This window comes from Chamaea fasciata, unplaced genomic scaffold (genome assembly GCF_029207755.1).
Source record: "Chamaea fasciata isolate MVZ Bird 193981 ecotype frontalis unplaced genomic scaffold, bChaFas1.0.hap1 SCAF_23, whole genome shotgun sequence".
NCBI classification, from domain to species: Eukaryota; Metazoa; Chordata; class Aves; order Passeriformes; family Sylviidae; genus Chamaea; species Chamaea fasciata.
In genome coordinates, this window is record NW_027094108.1 from 1,269,068 (window position 1) to 1,288,942 (window position 19,875).

At 59.4% G+C, this 19,875-nt stretch overlaps 1 protein-coding gene across 1 annotated transcript; it reads left to right on the plus strand.

The window, feature by feature from the left end:
• The first annotated feature begins 356 nt into the window (after window positions 1-356).
• KLHL17 (kelch like family member 17) lies at window positions 357-13,976 on the plus strand. Its single transcript, XM_066202978.1, has 11 exons — window positions 357-779; window positions 1,394-1,515; window positions 1,907-2,128; window positions 2,988-3,104; window positions 4,078-4,291; window positions 7,878-8,022; window positions 8,375-8,542; window positions 8,829-8,917; window positions 9,675-9,748; window positions 10,779-10,960; window positions 12,332-13,976. The coding sequence occupies exons 1-11, from the start codon at window positions 569-571 to the stop codon at window positions 12,558-12,560; spliced, it is 1,773 nt and encodes a 590-aa protein (XP_066059075.1). The 5' UTR covers window positions 357-568; the 3' UTR covers window positions 12,561-13,976.
• The last annotated feature ends 5,899 nt before the right edge of the window (window positions 13,977-19,875 follow it).

Below are 19,875 nucleotides of genomic sequence, written 5' to 3' on the forward strand. Positions count from 1 at the left end.
CCCCTTGAGGCTGTGTCCTCTCGTTCTGTCAGCGCTGCCTGGAGAAAGAGACCAACCCCAGCTGAGCACAGCCACCTTTTGGGGAGTTGTGGAGAGTGATCAGGTCACCCCCGAGTCTCCTTTTCTCCAGGCTGAACAGCCCCAGCTCCCTCAGCCGTTCCTCACAGGGTTTGTGTTCCGAGCCCCTCACCAGCCTCGTGGCCTCCTCTGGAGGTGTTTGAGCATCTCAACATCCTTCCTAAACTGAGATCCCAGAGCTGGACCCAGCACTCAGTGTCCATCCTAAACTGGACACAGCCCTCGAATTGTGGCCTCACCAGTGCCCATTCCAGGGGCAGAATGACCTCCCTGTCCTGCTGGCCACCCCATTCCTGATCCAGGCCAGGAGCCCTTGTCCTCCTTGCCCACCAGGGCTCCCTGCTGCCTCATTGAGCCGTCCGTATTCCCTCACCACTGCCCAGCCCCTGTTGCAGGCCGTCTCTTTGGACACCAGACTGACCATTTCCTTTTCTCCCCCTTCTCCAGAGGCGGTGGGAAGGGGCAGCCCCCTTCCCTGCCCGCCGCAGCCATGGAGGGGGCCGTGCAGCTGCTGAACCGCGACGGGCACAGCATCTCGCACAACTCCAAGCGCCACTACCACGACGCCTTCGTCTGCATGAACCGCATGCGGCAGCGGGGGCTGCTCTGCGACATCGTCCTGCACGTGGCCACCAAGGAGATCAAGGCCCACAAGGTGGTGCTGGCCTCGTGCAGCCCCTACTTCCACGCCATGTTCACAAGCAAGTAGAGTCCTCTCTTCCCCAGGGGCCGGGCCGGCCCTGCCCGCAGCCCTCCCCTCTGCAAATCCTTTCCCCCGTCCTCTGCTTTCGAAATTAAAAAATCCTTTCCGGATCTTCTGTCCCTGCTCCCTGTTCTCGCCGCCCTGCCCTTTCCGTGTGTCCTTTCTGTGAGCAAGAGCAGGAATATTCCTCGTTTCACTCGCTGCCCTGCCCTTTCTTGTGGGATTTCTGTGAGCGGGAGCAGGAATATTCCTCCTTTCACTGCCTCCCCTGATTCCCTTTGCCCATGCACAGGATCCTGTCCCCCGTCCTGCAGACCTGGTCCCCAGTCCCTAGAGCTGGGCAGAAAAAAGCTGTTTGTTCCAAAAACAAACCCCTTGTTCCATGCATGGTTAAATCCTGCATTTCCCTCCCTTCCCTGATTCCCTTTGCCCTCAGCTCCCTGCCCAGGATCCCTCCTCCAGTCCTGGTCCCCACTCCCCAGAGCTGCCCAGAAAAACCTCCCTGGGCTGGGATGTGGATTCAGCTCGTTCCACGCATCCTCCTGTGGGGAAACAGCCCTGCTGGGTGAGGTTTGTTGATTTTTGTTGATTTTTTGGTGTCCTTTGCCCCAGATGAGATGAGTGAGAGCCGCCAGACCCATGTGACACTGCACGACATCGACCCCCAGGCGCTGGAGCAGCTGGTGCAGTACGCCTACACGGCTGAGATCGTGGTGGGAGAGGGGAATGTGCAGGTAGGAGCCTCTCCCCAAACCCCCCTTTCCCCCACCAAGCTGTTCTGTGCCACCTTCACCTCCTGGGGACTCCTCTCTCCTTCTGCTCGGCGCTGCCAGCTGTTCCTGTGGATCTGGCAGCGGTCGGGGAGTTTAGCTGCTTCCCTTCCTCAAAGCACCGTGCAGTTCCCAGCCCTGTTCCTGAGCACCTGCCGTTCCCCTGGCCCCTGGGGGTGTTACAGGTGTCCTCCCCGGCTGTTCTTTACCTCACAAACCAGGAGTGCTCTGTCCTTTCTGTGCTTCTGTGCCTGGAGGTGCTCACTAAACCCGCTCTGCTCGTCAGGACGAGGGTGAAAATCGTTTCCTCTCCCTGGAAACTCCCTTTTCCCCCCGTTCTCTTCCACCCTGCCAGACCCTCCTTCCTGCTGCCAGCCTGCTTCAGCTCAATGGTGTGAGGGATGCTTGCTGCAAGTTCCTGCTCAGCCAGCTCGACCCCTCCAACTGCCTGGGCATCCGGGGCTTTGCTGACACCCACTCCTGCAGCGACCTCCTCAAGTCTGCCCACAAGTACGTCCTCCAGCACTTCGTGGAGGTGTCCAAGACAGAGGAGTTCATGTTGCTGCCCCTCAAACAGGTGAGGCCCCGCTGGCAGAGTGGAGGTCTGGGTGCAGCAAAGCTTTTCCTGCTCTGCCTGGGGTCTGTGCTGAGGGGATGGGGTTTGGCACAGGGTTGTAGCCGGGCTCTGGGCTTTGGCCCCACTCTGTTCAGGCTGCGGGGAGAGCTCTGTCAGCAGGCTGAATCCCACGGGAAATAAGGATGGGAGGGGAGGACGGGGGGTGATTTTGGCCACGTGAGCTCTGAGCACACTGCCCTGGCTCTGGGAGCTCAGCCCAGGCAATGGGTCCTGGCTGCCCTGGGCGCGTGGCTGGGGTGTTTAAATCAGCTCAGCTCACGTTTCTTGCTGGTCACCGTGTGGTGCCAGTGCGGCCCGTCTCCCCGGGCAGGAGCAATTCCCGGTCCTTGCCCTGCACCACCCACCTGTGTGCTCCCTCAGCAGGGTCAGACACCGCCCTTCACCCATCCCCGGGGCAGTGGCAGGGTGGCAGTGAGGGGAGGGCCCACATCCCCCCCCCGCTGCAGCCCTGCAGCCCTTGGCAGGTGAAGGGACAGTGCTGGGAGCAGCCAGGGCTCCTGGGTCTGTCCCAGGAAATACGGAAGGGACAAATGCCAGCAGAGCCATCTCGCTGATGCCGCTGGCAGTGACGGGATTTGTCAGGATTGCAGCAGCCTCAGCCACAGCAGGGGGGGCAGAGATGTCCCCACCAAGCTGCTTTTGGGGCACCCAGTTGCTGTTTGGAAGGCCCCAGCATCTCCAGGAGGCAGAGCTCTGCCCCTGGCACTGCTGGGGCCACGGGCTGGGAGCTGGGAATGTCTCCTTCCCTCCCAGTCCACCCCAACCAGCGCTGCCCTCCCCACCCCACCCTGCCCTGCAGGTGCTGGACCTCATTTCCAGCGACAGCCTCAACGTGCCCTCGGAGGAGGAGGTGTACAGGGCTGTGCTCAGCTGGGTCAAACACGATGTGGACAGCAGGAGACAGCACGTGCCCAGGGTGAGAGTGCTGGGAAAGGGGGAGAGTGGGCTGGGAGAGGGGTGAGAGTGCTGGGAAAAGGGGTCTGGTTCTGCTCGCCATCTCCGAGTGCCTGGACTGGGTGGGCACGAGGCTGGAGGAAGCTGCAGGACAGGGCAGGAACAGCAGGTCCTGGACCTTAAATCCCATCTCATCCCGCCTCCTGCCGTGGGCAGGGACACCTTCCACTACTCCAGACTGCTCCAACCTGGCCTTGAACGCTTCCAGGGATGGGGCAGCCTCAGGACAGCCCGTGCCAGGGCCCCACCACCCTCTGAGTAAAGAGTTTCTCTCTGATCTCCAACCTCAGTCCATCCCTTTTAGTTTAACCCTGCCCCCGTGCCTGTGTCCCAAGGCCTGCTCTGCTGTCCCCCCACTGTTTCAGCAGTCCTCTTGCTAGAGGGTAAAAATGAGCTGAGACACAGAATTCTTGTTAAACACAGCATTAAAAGGCTCCTGGTTTATTCCTCTTCACGGCTTAGTCATCCTAATTCCAACCATTCACTGACTGTGACTGCAGCAAGCTCCTACTGGAGGTTTCCCTTGCAGCCTCTGACTGCAGGGATTTGTTTGCAGATTCTGAGTTCAGGCTTTGACCTGGCTAGACTATGTCTGCAGGGATTAATTTACAGACTCTGAGTGCAGGCTTTGACCTGGCTAGATTATAAGTACAGGTTCCAACAACAGGCTCAAACTGCAGCCCGGGACTGACCTCCCAGCAGGGACTCTCTCTGCCCAGGATCTTCCTTCTTCTTCTTCATGATTCTCTCTTTCACATTCCTCAAGGTTCCTCCTCCACAATGATCCTTCCCAGCTCACCCCCTCTCTTCTCTCACTTTTCTCTCACTGACCCTTGTTGAACGTGGCTGTTACTCATCAGGGGAGAGGCTGTATTGGTTAATTAACACAGCTGTCACTTACAGGTGAGCTCACCTGTATCCCCTTCCCTCCCCAGCTCATGAAGTGCGTGCGGCTGCCGCTGCTGAGCCGCGACTTCCTCATGAGCAACGTGGACACGGAGCTGCTGGTGCGGCACCACTCCGAGTGCAAGGACCTGCTCATCGAGGCCCTCAAGTACCACCTGATGCCCGAGCAGAGAGGGGTCCTGGGCAACAGCCGCACGCGGCCGCGGCGCTGCGAGGGGGCCAGCACCGTGCTCTTCGCTGTGGGTAAGGCCCTGCTGCCCCCCCAGCCCCAAAACCCCATCCCAGGGGAGGTTTTGGGGTCTGTGTTTGCTCCGCTGAAAGGTGGTGTTCCTCAGGGCTCTGTGCTATGTTCAGCATTTTTATTGACCATGTGCATGAGGGTGGTGAGTGTTTCATTAGTAAATTCACAGGTGACGCTGAGCTGTTGGAAAGGAGAATGGCTCTGCAGAGAGACCTGGAAGGGTTGGATGGATGGGCAGAGTCCAATGGGATGAAGTTTAATAAGTCCAAGTGCTGAGTCCTGCATTTTGGCCACAAAAACCCGCTGGAGCACTACAGACTGGCAATGGTGAGGCTGGACAGTGCCCAAGCAGAAAGGGACCTGGGGGTGACAGCCATGAATGTGAGCCAGCAGTGTGCCCTGGTGGCCAGGAGGGCCAATGGCTCCTGGCCTGGATCAGGAATGGTGAGGCCAGCAGGAGCAGGGCGGTGATTCTTGCCCTGTACTCGGCACTGGTGAGGCCACACCTGAGTGCTGTGTCCAGCTCTGGGATCTCAGTTTAGGAAGGACATTGAGGTTTGTGAGGGGCTGGGAACACAAACTCTGTGAGGAACGGCTGAGGGAGCTGGGGCTGTTTATCCTGGAGAAAAGGAGACTCGGGGGTGACCTGATCACTCTCCACAACTCCCTGAAAGGTGGCTGTGCTCAGCTGAGGTTGGTCTCTTTCTGTGATTGTGTGACCGTGTGACCGTGTGACCGTGTGACCGTGTGACCGTGTGACCGTGTCACTGTGTCACTGTGTCACTGTGTGACCGTGTCACTGTGTGGCTGTGTCACTGTGTCACTGTGTCACTGTGTCACTGTGTGGCTGTGTCACCGTGTCACTGTGTGGCTGTGTCACTGTGTCACTGTGTGGCTGTGTCTGCCCTCCCCGAGCAGGTGGAGGGAGCCTGTTTGCCATCCACGGGGACTGCGAGGGTGACTGTGTCACCGTGTCACTGTGTCGCTGTGTCACTGTGTCACCGTGTCACCGTGTCACTGTGTGGCTGTGTCACCGTGTCACTGTGTGGCTGTGTCACCGTGTCACCGTGTGGCTGTGTCACTGTGTCACTGTGTGGCTGTGTCACTGTGGCACCGTGTCACCGTGTCACTGTGTGGCTGTGTCACCGTGTCACCGTGTGGCTGTGTCACTGTGTCACTGTGTGGCTGTGTCTGCCCTCCCCGAGCAGGTGGAGGGAGCCTGTTTGCCATCCACGGGGACTGCGAGGGTGACTGTGTGACTGTGTGACTGTGTCACTGTGTGACTGTGTCACTGTGTGGCTGTGTCACTGTGTCACTGTGTCACCGTGTCACTGTGTGGCTGTGTCACTGTGTCACCGTGTCACCGTGTCACTGTGTGGCTGTGTCACCGTGTCACCGTGTGGCTGTGTCACTGTGTCACTGTGTGGCTGTGTGACTGTGTCACTGTGTCACCGTGTCACTGTGTGGCTGTGTCACCGTGTCACTGTGTGGCTGTGTCACTGTGTCACTGTGTCACTGTGTCACCGTGTCACTGTGTGGCTGTGTCACCGTGTCACCGTGTGGCTGTGTCACCGTGTCACTGTGTGGCTGTGTCACCGTGTCACCGTGTGGCTGTGTCACCGTGTCACTGTGTGGCTGTGTCTGCCCTCCCCGAGCAGGTGGAGGGAGCCTGTTTGCCATCCACGGGGACTGCGAGGGTGACTGTGTGACTGTGTGACTGTGTCACCGTGTCACTGTGTCACTGTGTCACCGTGTCACCGTGTGGCTGTGTCACCGTGTCACCGTGTGGCTGTGTCTGCCCTCCCCGAGCAGGTGGAGGGAGCCTGTTTGCCATCCACGGGGACTGCGAGGGTGACTGTGTGACTGTGTCACTGTGTGACTGTGTCACTGTGTCACCATGTCACCGTGTCACTGTGTGGCTGTGTCACTGTGTCACTGTGTGGCTGTGTCACTGTGTCACTGTGTCACTGTGTCACTGTGTGGCTGTGTGGCTGTGTCACTGTGTCACCGTGTCACTGTGTGGCTGTGTCACCGTGTCACTGTGTGGCTGTGTCACTGTGTCACCGTGTCACCGTGTCACTGTGTGGCTGTGTCACCGTGTCACCGTGTGGCTGTGTCACCGTGTCACTGTGTGGCTGTGTCACCGTGTCACTGTGTCACCGTGTCACCGTGTCACCGTGTCACCGTGTCACCGTGTGGCTGTGTCACTGTGTCACTGTGTGGCTGTGTCTGCCCTCCCCGAGCAGGTGGAGGGAGCCTGTTTGCCATCCACGGGGACTGCGAGGGTGACTGTGTGACTGTGTGACTGTGTCACCGTGTCACTGTGTCACTGTGTCACCGTGTCACCGTGTGGCTGTGTCACCGTGTCACCGTGTGGCTGTGTCTGCCCTCCCCGAGCAGGTGGAGGGAGCCTGTTTGCCATCCACGGGGACTGCGAGGGTGACTGTGTGACTGTGTCACTGTGTGACTGTGTCACTGTGTCACCATGTCACCGTGTCACTGTGTGGCTGTGTCACTGTGTCACTGTGTGGCTGTGTCACTGTGTCACTGTGTCACTGTGTCACTGTGTGGCTGTGTGGCTGTGTCACTGTGTCACCGTGTCACTGTGTGGCTGTGTCACCGTGTCACTGTGTGGCTGTGTCACTGTGTCACCGTGTCACCGTGTCACTGTGTGGCTGTGTCACCGTGTCACCGTGTGGCTGTGTCACCGTGTCACTGTGTGGCTGTGTCACCGTGTCACTGTGTCACCGTGTCACCGTGTCACCGTGTCACCGTGTCACCGTGTGGCTGTGTCACTGTGTCACTGTGTGGCTGTGTCTGCCCTCCCCGAGCAGGTGGAGGGAGCCTGTTTGCCATCCACGGGGACTGCGAGGGTGACTGTGTGACTGTGTGACTGTGTGACTGTGTCACTGTGTGGCTGTGTCACTGTGTCACTGTGTCACCGTGTCACTGTGTGGCTGTGTCACTGTGTCACCGTGTCACCGTGTCACTGTGTGGCTGTGTCACCGTGTCACCGTGTGGCTGTGTCACTGTGTCACTGTGTGGCTGTGTCACTGTGTCACTGTGTGGCTGTGTCACTGTGTCACCGTGTCACTGTGTGGCTGTGTCACCGTGTCACCGTGTGGCTGTGTCACTGTGTCACTGTGTGGCTGTGTCACTGTGTCACTGTGTGGCTGTGTCACTGTGTCACCGTGTCACTGTGTGGCTGTGTCACCGTGTCACCGTGTGGCTGTGTCACTGTGTCACTGTGTGGCTGTGTCACTGTGTCACCGTGTCACCGTGTGGCTGTGTCACTGTGTGGCTGTGTGGCTGTGTCACTGTGTCACCGTGTCACTGTGTGGCTGTGTCACCGTGTCACTGTGTGGCTGTGTCACTGTGTCACCGTGTCACCGTGTCACCGTGTCACTGTGTGGCTGTGTCACTGTGTCACCGTGTGGCTGTGTCACTGTGTCACTGTGTGGCTGTGTCACCGTGTCACTGTGTCACCGTGTCACCGTGTCACCGTGTCACTGTGTGGCTGTGTCACCGTGTCACCGTGTGGCTGTGTCACTGTGTCACTGTGTGGCTGTGTCTGCCCTCCCCGAGCAGGTGGAGGGAGCCTGTTTGCCATCCACGGGGACTGCGAGGCGTACGACACGCGCACGGACCGCTGGCACATGGTGGCCTCCATGTCCACGCGCCGGGCCCGCGTCGGCGTCGCCGCCATCGGGAACAAGCTCTACGCCGTGGGCGGGTAAGGGGGCACGGCACGGGGCAGGGGGCGGCCAGGGAGGGTGGCCCGGGGCTCCCTCGTGGGAGCACGGCCCTGCCCTGGGGTCACCATGATCTCTGGGATCGCCATGGGACAGCCCCTGTGCTGTGGGGGCTCAGGCTGCCTCCTGAGCTGGAGGCGTTTCCTCCCGTTTCCCTTAGAATCCCAGACTGGTTTGGGTTGGAAAACACAGCCCCACCTCATCCCACCCCCTGCCATCCTTCCGTCCTTCCGCCATCCCAGTTTGCTCCAAACCCCGTCCAGCTCGGACGCTCCGGGGACGGGGCAGCCACAGCTTCTCTGAGCAGCCTCTCCTCCCCTCCTCTCGCTGCAGCTACGATGGGACCTCTGACCTGGCCACTGTGGAGTCCTACGACCCTGTCACCAACTCCTGGCAGCCCGAGGTGTCCATGGGCACCAGGAGGAGCTGCCTGGGCGTGGCAGCCCTTCACGGGCTCCTCTACGCTGCCGGGGGCTACGATGGGGCCTCGTGCCTCAACAGGTAGGGACTGCCTTGCTCCAGCCCTCCCTGCTCCTGCGTGCCCTGTCCTGGGAGCGGGGAGCCCTGCTGCTGCCCCTTCAGGGGAGGTTTTGTAACCCAGCTCCTTCTCCCAGTGGGGAAAAAAACCCCGAACCCCACTCTGCCCCAACAGCACCCAGCCCGTGTCAGCTTCCCCCTCCCTTTGCCCTGTCTGTCCCCAGCTCCCTCGGGGGCTGCGTGTCCAAGAGCTGTGACCTGGGCGTGCCCAGTGTCCCACCTTTTGTCCCTGTGTCCCTGCCCGCTGCAGTGCAGAGAGGTACGACCCCCTGACGGGCACCTGGACGTCCATCGCGGCCATGAGCACCCGCAGGCGCTACGTCCGCGTGGCCACCTTAGGTGGGTGCTGCCCGGGGGGCTGGGGGGGTCCTGGGCAGGCTCTGCTGCGCTGCTGGGGGGGTTCCTGTCGCTGCTCTGCTCCAGTTCCTGTCCCCTCTGCCACGTCCCCATGTGCTCCCTGCCTCTGTCCTGCTCAGACTTACTGATTACTGGGATTTGTCACACGCTGGGGGCAGCTCCTCAGGGGATCCACAGTTTGTTCCCTTCTGGTTTGGGGCTGTGGATGGTCCCCTGGCCCTGGAAGGGAAGGGACAGCCTGATTAATCCTTCACTGTGGGAGCAGGAGGGTCCTTCTAGTGACCATCCCAGCCCCAGCAGGAGCTGGATCCCCCTGGGGATGCTCCCCACCTGTCCCAGTGTCCCCGTGCCCGTCCCCTGCCCTGCTCTCTGCTTTCAGCTCGCTGCTGACTCTGAGCTTCCCTCCCCTCCATCCCCAGCTCCCCTGAGCCTGCCACAGCCGAGCCTGGCGTTCCCCTGCTCCAGCCTCCTCCGCTAAAAATACCCCGGGGCTGCGGCGGGGAGCACGGGCAGCTCCGGGAGCGACGGGGAGGTCAGGAGGCAGCAGGAGCTCTCTGGGGAGCTTCGCCTGATGAACATTCCACACCGCCCCTGCTGGAAGGGGAGGGAGGAGCTGCCTGGGGCAGGGGAGGCTCAGCCTGGACCTGTGTGGGTCACCTGTGACGTTGTGGGGGGCTGTGGTGGCACAGGGGACGTGTCCTTAGCTCGTCCCCCCGTGCCCCTGTGGGTGTCTTTGCAGAAGGCAACCTCTATGCAGTCGGGGGCTACGACAGCTCGTCGCACTTAGCCACGGTGGAGAAGTACGAGCCGCAGGTAAACGGGGGAGGTTTGGGTGGTTCTCCTGCTCCTCCCCTCTTCAGGGGTGCCTGGAAGGCCTTAACCCAGCTGTGAGAGGGAGGGGGATCAGCAGGGACAGAGCATCCGGGGTGCAATCCTCAGCAAAGTGGTGCAGAGCTGCTCTGTGAGAGCTCCCCGTGAGCTTTTGGCCACCAGAACTCCCTCTGTCCCCACATCCTGTGTTCCTGAGGAAAGCAGGGATCCTGTCCATGCCCTGAGCTGCTCCCAGCTCCCAGCTGAGCTGACTGCACACCCGGCGTGGTGGGGACACGTGTTGTGCCCAGGGACACAGAGCTCAGCTCCAGCAGGGTCAGCCGCTGCAGGAAGATCAAAGGCGAGGTCCTGGAGGCTTTTCATGAGCTGTAAAGCCCCAGCTGCACTCACACGAATTGGAAATAGATACAGCTCAGCCCCCGTGGCTGGGCTGGCATGCAGCTGGGACACAACTGGTGGCCTGGCACGGGGATCTGTGTGCCCCTGGGATGGCTCCTGCCAGCGCCCACTGGGGCCTCAGTTTGGGGTGGACACTGAGTGCTGTGTCCAGTTTAGGATGGACACTGAGTGCTGGGTCCAGTTTAGGAAGGACATTGAGTGCTGGGTCCAGTTTAGGATGGACACTGAGTGCTGTGTCCAGCTCTGGGATCTCAGTTTAGGAAGGACACTGAGATGCTCAAACACCTCCAGAGGAGGCCATGAGGCTGGTGAGGGGCTGGGAACACAAACCCTGTGAGGAACGACCGAGGGAGCTGGGGCTGTTCAGCCTGGAGAAAAGGAGACTCAGGGGTGACCTGATCACTCCCTACAAGCCCTCTCTACTCTGGTCTCTCCTGAGCCCGGCAGCAGAGATTCCTGCTGGGAACCGCGGGGAGGAAAGAACTGAGATCCCCCCCCAAAAAAGCTTTTCACACCAGGAGCTGCGTGATCAGAGCAGGGCTGACCCCACAGCGCTGACCCGGCAGGGAACGTGTGGGAAATGTGGAGTGTCTGCTGTGTTCCCTGTGCCCAGATCAACACCTGGAGCCCCATTGCCAACATGCTGAGCCGCCGGAGCAGCGCGGGCGTGGCCGTGCTCGAGGGGATGCTCTACGTGGCCGGGGGCAACGATGGCACCAGCTGCCTTAACTCTGTGGAGCGCTACAACCCCAAATCCAACACCTGGGAGAGTGTGGCCCCCATGAACATCCGCAGGTGAGGGGCTCTTGATGCCCTTTTACCCCACAGCGACACAGACTCCGGGGTTCAGGAGGCTGAAAATGACTCCTCTGTTTTTGGGATGTGTCTCCCTTTTACACCATTTCACACAGACCAGTGTGATGGGTGACACAAAGGCAAAACCTCTTCACTCACATTGGTCAGAGCAGAGGGACAGCAAGGAGAAATCCCTCCCAGGGAAAAGGATGGATAATATAATACAGTTTACAAAAATATCTCTCCTGTTTACAGAAAATTCCCTGGGAAAGGAGTTCCAGAAAACCAAAACACCTCGGACAGAGAACCAGGGCTACAGGCTCTGACCCCCCTCTGCAGAGGAGCAGGGATCCCACCCCACTGTGCCTTCCAAACCCTAAAACAGAGACACATTGGGGGTTTCAGGGTTTGTGGCACGCTCCTGCTGTGCTCAGAGGGGTTGCAGGGTGTGCCAGGAGGGATTTTCAGCAGAGGGATTTATCCTCAGGGATGTTTTAGGGTTTGTGGCACGCTCCTGCTGTGCTGAGAGGGGTTGCAGGTTGTGCCAGGAGGGATTTCCTGCAGGGGGATTTATCCTCAGCAGTTTGTGTGGCCATAAAGGAAGCAAGGCTTGAGCTGGCTGTGCCCACGGAGATGCTGCTGGGCTGTGGGAGGAATTAAGGCTTGCAAAAGCCTGAGGATTTTGGGCTCATGGAGTTTGGTATTTATGAGGTTTGGAGGAGAGTGTCAGAGGGAAGGGGAAGATCTGTGTCTCTGTGCTGCTCTCTGCCTGTTTGTGCCTCAATAATTCATTTTCATGGGGTGTTTATGGGGTTCGGGAGCTCTGGGCAGATCCCTGTGATGCTTGCCCCAGAAGTTCATTTTCTTGGGGTTTTTATGGGATTCTGGACCTCTGGGTAGGTCCCTGTGATGCTGTACCCCGACAATTCACTTTCATGGGGTGTTTATGGGATTCTGGAGCTCCGGGCAGGTCCCTGCAGTGCTGTACCCCGACAATTCACTTTCACAGGGTTTTTATGGGATTCTGGAGCTCCGGGCAGGTCCCTGCAGTGCTGTACCCCGACAATTCACTTTCACAGGGTTTTTATGGGATTCTGGAGCTCCGGGCAGGTCCCTGCAGTGCTGTACCCCGACAATTCACTTTCACGGGGTGTTTATGGGATTCTGGAGCTCCGGGCAGGTCCCTGTGATGCTGTACCCCGACAATTCACTTTCACGGGGTGTTTATGGGATTCTGGAGCTCCGGGCAGGTCCCTGCAGTGCTGTACCCCGACAATTCACTTTCACGGGGTGTTTATGGGATTCTGGAGCTCTGGGCAGGTCCCTGCAGCACTAACACCTCCCATCCTGACCCCCCGCTCTCTCTTCCAGGAGCACCCACGACCTGGTGGCCATGGACGGGTGGCTTTACGCCGTGGGGGGCAACGACGGCAGCTCCAGCCTCAACTCCATCGAGAAGTACAACCCGCGCACCAACAAGTGGGTGGCGGCGTCCTGCATGTTCACCCGCCGCAGCAGCGTCGGGGTGGCCGTGCTGGAGCTGCTCAACTTCCCCCCGCCCTCCTCGCCCACCCTCTCGGTGTCCTCCACCAGCCTTTGACACGCAGGGGACGCCCCCGGCCGCGGGGGACAGCGCTGCCGCCCGCCCGCGGTGACGGGGACAGCACGAAGGCCGGCCCGGCCCCTCCTTGGGGGGGTTTGGGGACACCCAGCAGGTCACCAGGGCCACCAGCTGTGCTTCCGAGCGGAGGAGGGGGGTTCTCGCTCTGGTCAGACTCATCCAGCACCTCCCACCTGCCCCCCAAAAGCTCCTTTGGGCAAAAGGGGGGGACCCCAAAACCATTGCTGCTTGTGGGATTGCCCGTGCTGCGGCCGTGCCACCGGGCACTGCCACCCTGCCGGGGACACTGCGGGGGGACACGGCCACCCTGCCAGGGACACAGCCACCCTTCTGGGGGACACGGCCACCCTGCCAGGGGACACTGCGGGGGGACACAGCCACCCTTCTGGGGGACACGGCCACCCTGCCAGGGACACAGCCACCCTTCTGGGGGACACGGCCACCCTGCCAGGGGACACTGCAGGGGGACACGGCCACCCTGCCAGGGACACAGCCACCCTTCTGGGGGACACGGCCACCCTGCCAGGGGACACGGCCACCCTGCTGGGGACACTGCCAGGGGACACGGCCACCCTGGCAGGGACATGGCCACTCTTCCGGGGGACACGGCCACCCTGCCGGGGACACGGCCGCCCTGCTGGGGACACGGCCACCCTGCTGGGGACACTGCGGGGGGACACGGTCACCCTGCCAGGGGCACAGCCACCCTGCTGGGGACACTGCAGGGGGACACAGCCACCCTGGCAGGGACATGGCCACTCTTCCGGGGGACACGGCCACCCTGCCGGGGACACGGCCACCCTGCTGGGGACACTGCAGGGGGACATGGCCACCCTGGCAGGGACACGGGCAGGGCTGGGGACACAGCCACCCTGCCAGGGGACACGGCCAGGGACATGGCCACCCTGCTGGGGGACACGGCCACCCTGCCAGGGACACAGCTACCCTTCTGGGGGACATGGCCACCTTGCCAGGGGACACGGCCACCCTGCCTGTGGACATTGCCTGGGGACATGGCCACCCTGCCAGGGGACACGGCCTGCTCTCCCAGGGGACATGGCCACCCTGCCAGGGGACACGGCCACCCTGCCAGGGGACATGGCCTGCTCTCCCAGGGAACACGGCCACCCTGCCGGGGACACGGCCACCCTTCTGGTGGACATTGCCTGGGGACACGGCCACCCTGCCAGGGATCATGGCCTGCTCTCCCAGGGGACACGGCCACCCTGCCAGCCCTGCCGGAGGACACGGCCACCCTGCCAGGGGACAGGGCCACCGTGTCACCCCGCTGCTCTGAATGTCACTGTAGCCAAGCCAAGCCCGTGTGCACTGTCCCGGACTCTGGGGCCGCTGCCGAGGCTCCGAGGGTGTCTCTGATGCCTTAAACACAACCACGAGAAGCCCTGCGGGGTGGGGAGGGCGGGGGGCACGGCTGGGGACAGCTCTGAGCCCTGCACGGCTGCCCTGACCCGCTCAGGTGCCAGCCGGGCGCGGCTCTGGCCAGTGGCCGGCCGGGCAGGTGGCCCCAGGGGACCTCGGTGGCCCCAGGTGGCCTCGGTGCCACGGCTGGCACTGCCAGGCATTCCCTGGGGGCAGCCCGGCCTGTTTGCTGCTCCCCTCTCTGCAAAGCAGACCCTGGGGTTGTGTGGAAAGGGGTCGGTTCTCCTGAACGAGGAGGATTGCCTGGCATTACTTTTTTGGGGTATTAATTTATTTTATTTTTTTTTAATTTGAACGCTACCACGACTTCACATCCCTTTATTTTTCACACATTCCCCATCCCCTCTGCTCCGGAGGGGATGCTGCTCCTTTTCTCATTTGCTGAGGGGGTGATTCCTGTGCCCTGGAAGAACGTTCTCTGTGGATGGCTGGGCTGGGTGGGAGATGCCGAAATCAGGAGGCGCCGTTTCCCATCAGCGGCTCCCTGGCAATTAAGCGACCACTTTAACGAGCTCAAGGTTGGATAAATCAGCTCTGTGGCGGCTGTCCTAGAGCCAGGGCCCCCGTGGTGTGGTGTTTTCAGGGGCTGCTCTGTGTGTGTGAGCTGAGGCACGGCTCAGCTGCTCCCCACGCCACGGAGGAACCCCTCGACCTCTGGTGCCTCAGTCCTGTTCAAATGTAGCATTGGAAATACTGGAAATCCGCTCCAGCTCTTTGGGACTCGTTCCTTTCTCCTTTTTTCCCCCCTGTTCTCACTCCCAGGCCTCACATTTCGCTCCTGTGGCACTTGCGGGCCTGAATTTTCAAGTAGCGAGAGATTTCTCCTTTCTTTGGAGGGGGGATGAAAGAAGAATTTAAAACGAGGCAGGGACTCCCCAGCTCCGGGTCCTTTTCCTGGCAGTCTGATTTCCCCTGGACAGGTGCCTGCAGCTTTTCCAAGCCCACTGGCATCCTTCACTCACAGTGCCTCACCTGTTACACCCGGAATTCCCAGCAGCTCCTGAAAACCAGGACTGGCTGCTTCCCCCTGTCTGGGGGAGGCCTTTTTGGCTTTTGGAACAGGCTCTAAATCCTCTTTTTGTCCCTTTCTCAATGCCCCAGCCTGTCACAGCTCAGCAGCTCTCCCGTTTTCCCTGTCCTGCAGAGGACCCTGCGAGTGTCCAGGCTCTGCGATTCTCTCCTGGTCCTTGTGGGGTGGCCCAGGCAGGTCTGAGGAATCTGCTTTGTTCAAAAAAAAGATAAAATCAGTGAAATCTGCTCTGCTTTGTGCACCCGAGCGAGCTCCCAACCCTTTCCACCCCAACATCAGGATTTCGCTCTCCTGCTGGGCTCACATCCAGCTGTCCCTGGCCCCCCTTTGGAGCCCAAAATCCCCGTGGAGAGGTGGAAGGGGCTGGTGCTGGGCTTGGCCCGGGATGCTGAGGAGCTCAGGAGGAGCCAGAAGTGAAGGGAGAGCAGAGCTCAGTCAGGAGGGGCAAACGGGGCTAGTTCCAAACCAGGAACGAGCCGTGGCAGCGGCTCAGCCCTGCAGTGCTGTGCCCCAACCGTTCATTTCCATGGGGCTTTTGTGGGGTCCCAGAGCTCTGGGGCAGATCCCTGCAGTGCTGTGCCCCAACAGTTCATTTCCATGGGGTGTTTGTGGGGTCCCAGAGCTCTGGGGCAGATCCCTGCAGTGCTGTACCCCAACCGTTCATTTCCATGGGGCTTTTGTGGGGTCCCAGAGCTCTGGGGCAGATCCCTGCAGTGCTGCGCCCCAACCGTTCATTTCCATGGGGCTTTTGTGGGGTCCCAGAGCTCTGGGCAGATCCCTGCAGTGCTGTGCCCCAACAGTTCATTTCCATGGGGTGTTTGTGGGGTCCCAGAGCTCTGGGGCAGATCCCTGCAGTGCTGTGCCCCAACAGTTCATTTCCATAGGGCTTTTGTGGGGTCCCAGAGCTCTGGGCAGATCCCTGCAGTGCTGTGCCCCAACAGTTAATTTCCATGGGGTGTTTGTGGGGTCCCAGAGCTCTGGGCAGATCCCTGCAGTGCTGTGCCCCAACAGTTCATTTCCATGGGGCTTTTGTGGGGTCCCAGAGCTCTGGGGCAGATCCCTGCAGTGCTGTGCCCCAACCGTTCATTTCCATGGGGCTTTTGTGGGGTCCCAGAGCTCTGGGGCAGATCCCTGCCTGTTTGTGCCCCAGCTGGGGCTGCCGCAGGGTGGGGAGGGAGCTGTGCCTTGGGAGCAGACCCTCTGGGAAGGGAGGAACGCAGCAGCCGAGGGGGATTTTGGCACCAGGTCCCCTTGTCCCCCGCTGGAATCTGCAGCGGTCACACTAAATGGTGACACTGTCCTGCTTCCCGAGGGACAGGGACAGGCTCCTGTCCCCCCCCCCCCCCGCCCCCATCCCCGGCTGCATCCTGAGCAATACCCCACCGAGCCTGACCCACGGGAACCCCTGGAGGGGGGAACCTCCTGCCTCCGCCGCCCAAACTATGCAGGTGCTCACCGCTCCCCTGTGCCGCAGCGAGGAGGAGGAGGAGGAGGAGGAAGGAAAGGGCAAAACAATTCCCCAGCATCTCCTGGGGGGGTCCCGAGCCCCCCCCCGACCCACACTGTGTGGACACGAGGTGTCAGCATCTGCCCTGGGCCATGCCAGGGTGGGATTGCTCCTGGTGCTGCGCGTCCCCCGCGCCGAGGAGGAGGAGGAGGAGGAGGAAGAGGGGACGCGTGTCTGTGTCTGTCTGTCCGTACGTGGCAAACCGCCGTGGGAAGGGGCGGAAGAACAACTCCGCGTGGCTTCCCCGGCCGGTTTCAGTCCGCGGTGTCTCACCCGAGGTGTGTTCCTTGTCGGAATTCCCAGCCCAGGAGCGTCCCCCAGCCGGGGGGGCTCCGGCCTCTGGGGGTTCTTCTTTCCCAGCAGGGCCAGGCAGGAGCCCCTGCCCTGATTTTGGGGGGCACGGAGGGGCTCCCCTTGGCCTCCCTGCTGGGGCCACTCCTGCTCCAGGTCCGTGTCCGAGCGTCGTCACTTTGATTCCTCTGTAACTTCCACCCGACCTTATTTATGTGGAACTCTTGTCTCTCCGAATTTTTTGCACTACGTGGGGCTGGGGAGGGGGACACAAGCAATAGAAGCCAACAATAAAGAAGTTTTTCTTGGAGATGCTGCCTCGTGCATCCTTCACTGTCCCTTTCCCTGCCTGGTTCCTGGGGCTCTCCCCAGGCAGGGCTGTCCCCATCCTTTCTTTTTGCCATCCTGCTGCCCGGGGAGGGGAATGCTGGATTGGATTTCGTGGGGCTGCAGGAGCAGCAGGAGCTCCTGGCACCACCCCTGGGGCCCGGAATGCCTGGCCTGGCCCCTCGTGTCCCCTTTCCTGCCGCTGCTCTGGCTCCTATAAATAACTCCCGAGCTCCCAAAACCCTCCCGGAGCTCCAGGGGCTGCCCGGCCTCCAGTTCAGCCTCTCCTGGAGGCAGAACCCTGCGAGAGCTTTGTCCCCTCTGTCCCCAGCCCCTGGTGGCAGCTGGCCCTGCCAGCCCTGGTGGTGTCACTGCTGTCCCAGTGAGCCACCAGGACCTGCCCCAGCAGCAGCAGCAGCTGTGTCCCCGCTCCGTGCTGGCGAGGTTTTATATTTAGAACCAACTGGAGGAACGGCACGTTTGCGGTCACGGTAAACCCTGACCGTGTTAGCCACGGATCCCAGCAGGAATCACACTTTTCCTGCCAAAAAAAAACCCCCAAAAAAACCCCCAACCACAGCTGGGGCTGTTTGCCGCAGGGTCTGCTCTCGGCCAGGAGGTGCTGGGCTGCTGCTTGGTCGTTTCCCAGCCGTGCAGAGCTCACACGGGCAACCCCTGCCGTGAAAAATCACGGAATTTATGGTTGTTATTATTATTACTATTACTATTACTATTACTATTACTATTACTATTACTATTACTATTACTATTATGGCCCTGCAGAGCTTCGCTGGGCCGGGAAGGGTTAATGGATTCTGCACAGAGAGGGGAGGGGGATGAAGGAGCTGCTTTCAAAGGTCAGGGATTTGGTGGCACACCCCGTTCTCAGCTGCTCTCTCCTGCAGTCGGGTTTTTTTTGGGACTATTTTGTCAGTGCGAGGGTAAAACACAGATGGGAAGAGCCCAACAGCCCATAAACCCCAGCCTGATCGCACAGATTCTCCAGGAAAACCTCCCCTGGGAGCCCTCCTAAAACAACCTGTGCGTTTGTCGCTCACACCCCCCATGCTGTCTCTCACATCTCTGTTATTTATATTCACTAAATCGGAATTTTTTAAATTTTTTTTTCCCAAACCTGCCATCGATTCAATGGGTTTGGCAAAGGTCTGGTTCCCACAGTCCCGCGTCGATTTGGATTAATTATATTCCCCTCCTGCAATTCCCAAAGTTAATCCACCTCCCTCACAGCTGTTGCATCATTTTTTTTTTTTTTTCCCAGGAATTACAGGCAACCCCATAATTAGCGGGGTGGGTTTTTTTACCCACGGAAACGCTGATATCCCTGGTAAATGATGCAATCTCTCTGCAAATCCCGTGCTCCTGCAAGACTCGAGTGCAGCAGCCACCCGAGCCCTTTGTGTTCAGCTCTCTCACACTTTCTGACCCGAATTCTCCCTCTTTTCTTCACCCAGAGCATTCGAGTTTTGTGTTTCCTTCTCAGCAGCCACCCCAAAAATAAAAAGGGTTTCTCGTTTCCTATTCCTGGCTTTGGGGGTTTTTTTTTCGGCACAGAAATATTGAGTCTGCATTTACCTTTTGTCATTAACTTCTCTTTTTTGTTGTTTATATTTCCATGCACCGAGGCACTCACAGAAATCTTCGCTTTGCTTCCTTTTTAAAGCAATTTCTTGTTTTATTCTATTATTATTTATCCTTTTAAAAGCAATTTTATAAAGCAATTTATAAAAAAATTATTCCTTTTTGCTGCTCATGCACCTCTCCTTCTGCTCTTTGCTCCCATGATCCATTTCACAGCATTCCTAAATTTTGATTAGTGTCCATTTGAGACTTTTTTCCCCGCTGCCCATTTAATTTTTCCATCTTTAAATTCAAGTTTTCCGTCTTTAAATTTAATTTTTTCCATCTTTAAATTTAATTTTTCCATCTTTAGGTTTGTTTTTTCCATCTTTAAATTTAGTTTTTCTATCTTTAAGTTCAGCTTTTATATCTTTAAATTTTCATTTTTTTCCTATCTTTAAATTGTTTTTCTCCCTTTAAATTTAATTTTTATACCTTTAAATTTAATTTTTCTATCTTAAAATTTTAATTTTTACGTCTTGAACCCCTCTGGGAACGGGGGAGCCTTTGGAACCCTTCAACCGCCGCAACCCGGAGGGATTTTTTTTTGTTGTTGTTAATGCTTAAACAACTTTTATCTCGCTCCATCCTTATCTCCGGCCGTTGCGGCGGCCGAATTCCAGTCGGGAAAAGGCTCCGGGATGGATTTGTGGGCGGCTGCGGCGCCGGCCGGGGAGCACCGGCCCCGGTTCCCCGGGAGCAGGTCCCGGGCTGGCCCCACCCAGCCCCGGGGCGGGAGCGGGGGCAGGATCGGGCTCTGGGATCTGCCCACACACACCCGAGCCCCGCCGGGCCGCGGGAGCGGCCGGGAGCGAGCGCACGGCGATCCCGCAGCGAGCCTGCGGGGATCCCGCTGTGATCCTACAGCGATCCTACAGCGAGCCCGGGGCGATCCTACAGCGATCCTACAGCGAGCCTGCGGGGATCCCGCTGTGATCCTACAGCGATCCTACAGCGAGCCCGGGGCGATCCTACAGCGATCCTACAGCGAGCCTGCGGGGATCCCACTGTGATCCTACAGCAATCCTACAGCGAGCCTGCGGGGATCCCACTGTGATCCT

Excerpts from the sequence above, each read along its gene's own strand:
- KLHL17 (XM_066202978.1), top strand. The coding sequence starts at position 569 with ATGGAGGGGGCCGTGCAGCTGCTGAACCGCGACGGGCACAGCATCTCG. Across the intron at positions 4,292-7,877 it reads CACCGTGCTCTTCGCTGTGG|GTGGAGGGAGCCTGTTTGCC; the intron begins GTAAGGCCCTGC and ends CTCCCCGAGCAG. Across the intron at positions 10,961-12,331 it reads GCCCCCATGAACATCCGCAG|GAGCACCCACGACCTGGTGG; the intron begins GTGAGGGGCTCT and ends TCTCTCTTCCAG.